Source organism: Populus trichocarpa, chromosome 14 (genome assembly GCF_000002775.5).
Source record: "Populus trichocarpa isolate Nisqually-1 chromosome 14, P.trichocarpa_v4.1, whole genome shotgun sequence".
In the NCBI taxonomy this organism is placed as follows: domain Eukaryota; kingdom Viridiplantae; phylum Streptophyta; class Magnoliopsida; order Malpighiales; family Salicaceae; genus Populus; species Populus trichocarpa.
In genome coordinates, this window is record NC_037298.2 from 12,111,759 (window position 1) to 12,119,177 (window position 7,419).

A 7,419-nucleotide genomic window follows, 5' to 3' on the forward strand; every position below is an offset into this window, starting at 1 on the left:
TTAAAATACAAAAACAAACCTATTTTAAATTAGTTTTTAAAATCAGTTTTTGAAATATTTTTTTGACATTAATCAAATTAACCTAGCTACCTGGTCTCCTGTAGTAAGCCAAACTTTTTGACATTTTTCAATTGAAATCATTTTGGTAGCGAACTAGAAGAGTTGAATATTACCAATTAGAGCTTGCCAATATAATTCTCCAGCAAATCTTACAGCTTCCATGAAATTGCTTGCCGATCACCTTGAAAATACCGAGACAGGCCACGAGTCTTCTTAGAAGAATCGGTTGAAATCCCAGACAGAGGTTTTACCTTCCTGGCTTATTACAGTCCAGTCAATAGATGGGCAGTTACAGACCAAAAGAAATAAGTAGTTGACTGACCTGGTCAGAACCCAAAATTCTAAACAGCTTTTCTTGATTAGCAAGGGCAATTCTGTCAATAAACCAATAACATCTGCTACCTTTTGAGGTTCTATAAATTGAAGTGCCCACTATCTTCTTTAGCCTGGAATAGCAGTCCCTCTCATTATCCTCCTCAATCTCCGATCACCAAAACTTTTCAAGTGATTTTCTTTTATCTCCTTGAATTATTCTACCAGAAATTAAGCTCCCCTTCTCTTCCAAAGAAAATGGCAAGTGTCAGGCATCAAAACTTTGAATCCAATTTTAGCCACTTCAGCCATGTCCACTCTCTCAAGCTAGCAACTAAGTTGTTAGCCCCAGTATGTTTCTTTTCTGTCATATTTTCTTATTCTTCTCTGCTTCCTTTCATATCCAACTTCATGCAATTCCCTAGCTTCAATATTGACAAGAACTACGTGTTCCTCCTCTGCAATGGCATTCTAGTTTTGATTGTCAAGAACTCTGTTCTCAAAATCAGCGATTCTCATCTAGACAGCAGTGCCAACCTCTATGGAGAACAGAACATGAAGAGCGGATACAGTCCGCATAAACTAGTTGAAGTATCAGAGATCACGAAGCCAGCATTGGTCGCAGAGGAAAAGGTTGTCGTGGAAGTGGAAGAAGTACGAGAAGATGAACAAGGAGGTCATGGGATCATTGTTGTTTATGAAGATGAAGAGGAAGAGGAAGAGGAAGTAATTGGGTTGCTTAGTACAGAGGAATTGAACAAGAAATGTGATGATTTTATAAGAAAGATGAAAGACGACATCAAATTTGAAGCTCAACAACTTATCATGGTTCGATATTAATCATGGTTGAAACATAAAAGAACTAAAGACTTCCTAGCTATATGATGCCTATGACTAGTCTGTTTTTCATTTTCTTTGCATAATTTCTTATCTCCCTAACTTCGATTTTCTCCGGAAATCTCCTGCTCGGCAGTCTATAGTTTCCGGTAGGTTAATTTTACTGCTGAGACGTGCTCAATTCAAAAGCACTAGGCTTGTTAGCCATTGTTTACTGCTTTCTTCTTCCAATATAATCAGTTCTATTATTTTTCTTTCTGAAGAAAAAAAGAAAGAGAGAAGAATCCAATACCTTTTTTTTTTTTTTTTTTTTTACATATTTAGCTAAGTGGTTAAAACCATGCCTTATTTATTAATGAAAAATATCGAATTAATATTTTTTAATACGGTAAAAAGGAAACGATAAAGTTGCCAATCCAAGCCTTATAATAATCTAGATTATTTACACAGTAAATTTAAATCTAGTATTAGTCCCCTAACTATACAAGTTTCTCGATTGAGTCATTCAAGTACTGATTTTATGAATTGGATCCACCATCTTTATACCCACAATCAATCAAATCCTTCTGTATAAATAATTGGAGATGCATTGCAAAAACGAGTCATGTATTTTCAATTTCACACCTGAAGCTTGGGGAAATTAGGGTTAGTTGAGGAAAGGTATATAAAGATGGGGGACCTAATTGATAAAATCGGTAGTTAGAAGACTCAAATCGAAAGTATAGCCAGGGGACTGATGCTTTGCCCTTTTGCGTAGCTTCTTTAACCTTACATCAAGGGCCCCCTCCTTGATGGAGCATATAATAATATTGTTTGTTCATGTAAATTATGAATCATAGGTTTGGTTTTAGGTCCGCTGTTTGTAATTTTAAAAATATTTTTTTAACGTATTTTCAAATCAAAAACACTTTAAAAAACAACCAGAATCATACTCCCAAACATCTTCTAAATTTAAAATAATGCATATATTATTGGCTACCAACCGGTTATAAACACGTGAAACAAAACTCAATTAGGCTTTAATTAATTATTGGGCTTCAAGGAGGATGTTTATTTTTAAAGTATTATTTTTTATTTTTATGATTTAAAAGTATTATTTTTTTAATACTTTTAATTTTCAAATAAAAATATAATTTTTTAAAATAATTACTACGATACTTCTAAATATTTTTTTTAGAGGCATTGATCTTATCTTTAAAAACACCTTTTTATTTATTTTTTTATTTTAAAAGAATTGAGATGGGGACAGGTCAAAGAAAATGGATCCTTTGGCGATTGGTAAATCTTTCATTTTTTATTTTATTTTTGCTTTATTTATTTAGTTTGATTTTGTGAATGCCCCTGTAGAGCTTTATGCCACGTGCTGACTGTCGTTTTCCTTGCATCAGACATGAATCTACCAAGCAATTACTCACTTGACTTCAGGTCGTCGTAGAGATATGACAATGAAGTTGAATCAATCAACTGCGGCATTAGTCATCCATTAGTCTCCCTGTTCATACTCTGAGCCAATCTGGCATCCATCATCTTCCTGGAAGAGCTTCAGACACGGCCAATGTGTCATAATTTAACATGAACATTTATTGACTGGAAATAGAGGAGCTGGTTTAAGTCTACTTGATATTTTTTTAATTAAAAATATATTAAAATAATATATTTTAATTTTTTATATTAATATATCAAAATGATTTAAAAAACATGTTATAATAAAAAAACAAAAACTCATTTCATCTCATTCAAGATTTTTTTTTTGAAACGATCTTAAATATTATTTTTTACAGCATTTATTTAAATCCTTATTATTTTTTTCATTGCTGTATTCTTAGTTGCATCCTATTTAAGATTAAATTTTTTGTTTAATTGAGAATTTTTTACATCAACATGATGTATCTAGAAATAGTTTTTTTTTTATAAATATTTGATCCAAAGATTCAAATATAGAAAATCAAGAGATATAACATACTTTTATTATTATTATTATGCTACAAATATGAGTGTTACAACTCTGTTTGTTTTTATATTTTAAAAGTGTTTTTGAAAAAAAATTAATTTTTTTTAATTTTTTTTTTGCTTCAAATTAATATTTTTTTGGTTTTTTTAGATCATTTTAATGTGGTGATATCGAAAATAATTTTTTAAAAATAAAAAAAATAATATTTTAATGTATTTTTGAATGAAAAATACTTTAAAAAATAACTATAATTATACCTCTAAATAGAAAAACGAAATTAGCCATGTCCATACGAATATATATTTATCTGAAAAGTTGAGATAAAATGAAAAATTAAAATTGGATTAGAACCATTGAATTACATTTGGACCGACTTTTAGTTGAATTCCAGTCTATATTAGTCGATGCTAGAATATGCCAAAAATATTAGGTGGGCTCATTAGCATCAGTGCCGTGGACACATACACCAAGCCAATTCAACTTTCAACAGTCGGATTCCGATCAAAGGGTACTGTGCTTCTCTCTGCCATTAAAAATACCTTTCTAAGGATATTTTCCTACGTACGCACACATCTATCTAGATAGATGATAGATGTGTGTACAGTCTGGCATCCTAGGATCGTAACAATCATTTTATTAGGATGTTTGAGAGTGTAATTTTTATTATTTTTTAAATAATTTCTCATGTTAAAATATATTAAAATGATATTTTTTTATTTTTAAAAAATTATTTTTAAGATCAGCACGTCAAAACGATCCAAAACATATAAAAAAATTTTAATTTTTTACAAAAAAAAATTAAAATTTTTTGGGAACGCGGTTTGCACCGCGTTCCCAAACGGACGCTCAGTCATAGAACAATATAAAATTATTTAAAAATTATTATTTAATAATTATAATTTTTAAATTAAGATGATTTTTTAATATATTGTATGAGTATTACTAACTAAACAGTCACATATTTAAATTTTATTATTCTATTTTAATTAATAAAAATTAAATAGTATAAATTTAAAGTTTATTTTAAGATATTAGGATGATGTCTTCACTGCCTAGCTTATGAGGTGGCCAATTTTGCAGACAACTTGAGGATTATGGGTTATTATGCGCAATGGCCCTTAAGCAATTTAGCCATCAGAAAAGGGTTGACTATATTCCAACCAGAGTACCAAAAAATGGGGCAAAACATGCACACAAACCCCACAAGGTCACCACTAAATAAACAGTCATAATTACCAAGCAAGAAATCCACCTCCATAACGAACATGATCTCTCTTCTCCCATGAGATACTTCACCAAATCTGGGTTCGTAGGGTCCCCTCTACTTGAAGCACCTGCATATGGTACTATCTTTTCTTAGCAATGAATTATGCAATGTCTGAGCCTATGCACATGCATGCGCCTCCTTACCTGGGTTAGTGGAGAAGAAATAAGGACGAAAACGAGGTAAATCCTGAAGGGTAATTAAGTATGATGATTAAAGAGTTTTTCTCCGTTTCTTCCAAGTTTTAAAAATCAATAAACAAGAGAATTTATTCTTTTTGAATGCACAAAATCCACGTGAAAGATGCATTCTTAAGATTATATATATAAAAAAAACTTGGTTTGAATTGATAAACAAGATAATTGGAAAATTAATACTTGAAATTAAAATAACATACCGAGTGAACATAATGACAGGGGGAGACTGGCTTTTGGCTTGTTCATGTTCCCTTGCACGCTGAACACAAGCACACGCGACGCATCATCAGATTACCAGCCACAGAAAAACAAAGAAAAGAAAAAAGTGGCAGACATGAATTTAACCGTATTTGACCTGCTCCCCAACAAATGATTCACATATTTAGATTTGGTCTTCTCCAGTTAACCAAATACAGAACAGGTTGAACTCAAATGTTCCATTGACATGTCCCATAAGATTATAGGGGTCTTGATTGGGGAGTGCATGCATGCACTGTCAGATCAATAAAATATTAATTTGGACAGAGAAATTGTTTCTTCTTTAGAGCGTGTTACTACACAAAAATCAACGTTTGTTCATGCGGGCCGTAGGTTATCTTCCATTTTCTTAATTTTACTCATGCCCATGAATATGGACGTAGTTACTGTGCTGGTGAGCCTGTTCCTCTTTGTTGCATGCCTCACTATTCCTTTTTCACTCATGAGTGTAGTCACTATGCTTTAGAGCATCTTTTTATACTATGCTCTTAGTTATATATTCATACCTGTGGATATTGTATGTATTCACCGCGAGTTTGTGATTGTGACTGAGATATTTCAGTGTGTGCTCCTTCTATCATTATCGAAGTAACTTGGTCTATAAGTAACATCTCTGGCATGTTTCGCTCATGTGGTACCTGAAATATATTTGACTCATCCTATGTGAGAATGGTTATGATGAAGAACTAATTCTTGGTTAAAGGCTTGAGCCTTGGATATTACAAGCCTGGCTATTTCAGAATGGTAAAATGTCAGAATATCGTCTGTTATATAAAGGATGATTCCTTGAATCTGCCAACAATAAAGCATGTAACAACTAGGAAATAAAAGGAAAATTGTATGTGTATGTTAACTTTGTTTTTTCAATCCTGTAACCCTTAGGTAGCATATCCTTAACTTAAGTTTTCCTTGTTAAGAATAGATTATGCAGGCTTTGTATATATATAGAATACTGATCTCTGTATTATTTACTGTGAGCAATACAATATTCTTCTTGTAAGCAAAAGCCAAAACAATCTGTGCACCAGTCTATATTCAATATGGTATCAAAGCAGCACTCCACCGAGAACTTGATCCCCAACCCTGATAATTTTCTTCCACCCATCACAAATCCGACATCCACCACAGAAGCTCCACTCATTGCCCTGAACATTGCAACCCAAATCAATGAGAAACTTACACCCTCAACCTTCCCTCAATGGCGTGCACAATTTGAAGCTCTTTTAATTGGCTACAATCTCATTGACTATGTTACTGGTGATAAACCATGTCCTCTCCAAGATAACTCCTCTGTTTTTTCTCTTCAGAAATCTCATTGGGTCAGGCAAGACAAGTTGATTCTAAGTGCTATCTTAGCCTCCACTACACCCACCATAACTCCATTTATCTCTGCTGCAGCAACATCCCAAGCCGCTTGGTGTAAATTAAACACCATGTATGCCAGCAAATCACGCAGTCGTGCCATGCAATTAAAAGAGGAACTTACCTTAATCAAGAAAGCCAATCGGTCGATTCAAGACTACATGCACACTGTCAAGGCTCTTGCTGATGAGATTGCACTCATCGATCATCCCATTTCAGAGGATGACCTTACTCTTTACATCCTAAATGGTTTGGGACCAGATTACAGAGAAATTACAGCGCCAATCTGGGCACAGGAGCGCCCACTTTCTTTTGAAGAACTTCATGACTTGCTTGTCAGTCATGAATGTTATCTGCGTCGTCTTGATGCCACCACGCAGCAGCTCATTGTTACAACCAATTTTTCCAATCGCCGCTCGTCCTCCAGCTCTTCAAATGGGGGTAATATTTATAGGGGTTTTAACAAACCAACCAAAGGAGGCTACTTTAAATATGATGGTCCTCCTGCCTCGTCTCGTTATAATGGTAACCCACGTGACCATAAGAAGCACAACCAATTTAATGGTCATTGCCGGTATTCACCAAAATGTCAAATATGTGATCAATTTGGGCACACTGCTAAGCACTGCCCGCAATTTAATTCCTGTAATGCCACGGTTAATTGTGCCTCCACCTCACAAGTCAAGGATACTAAATGGCTTCTTGACTCTGCTGCTTCTCATAATATCACCGGTGATCTTGCAAAATTATCTGTTCACTCCGAATATGATGGTACTGATGAGGTTGTCATTGGTGATGGATCAGGTTTGTGTGTTTCACATACTAAATCATTAACATTTCATTCACCCACTCACACCTTTTATATCACTGATACTCTTTGCATTCCGAGTATACACAAAAATCTTATTTCTGTTCATCATTTTACTCTTCGAAATAATGTTTTCATTGAATTTCACCCTTTCTTCTTTCTTGTCAAGGACCAGATCACGGGGGCGGTTCTATTCAAAGGTGCATGTGAAAATGGTGTTTACACACTCCCGGACTCACCGGTATCGTCTCCAAAAATGGTTGCAAATGTGCATGAACGGACGTCACTTGATGGGTGGCACAAACGCCTAGGACATCCGTCTCCAAAACTTGTTACATAAATTATCAAGTCTTTTTCGCTTCCAATAAAA

At 34.0% G+C, this 7,419-nt stretch overlaps 1 protein-coding gene across 1 annotated transcript; it reads left to right on the plus strand.

Moving 5' to 3' along the window:
• The first annotated feature begins 493 nt into the window (after window positions 1-493).
• Window positions 494-1,463, plus strand: LOC7469326 (uncharacterized). The gene has a single exon (XM_002320484.4). It carries the CDS (start codon window positions 631-633, stop codon window positions 1,210-1,212), a length of 582 nt encoding a protein of 193 aa, XP_002320520.1. The 5' UTR covers window positions 494-630; the 3' UTR covers window positions 1,213-1,463.
• The last annotated feature ends 5,956 nt before the right edge of the window (window positions 1,464-7,419 follow it).

Coding starts and splice junctions, on each gene's coding strand:
- LOC7469326 (XM_002320484.4), top strand. CDS start 631: ATGGCAAGTGTCAGGCATCAAAACTTTGAATCCAATTTTAGCCACTTC.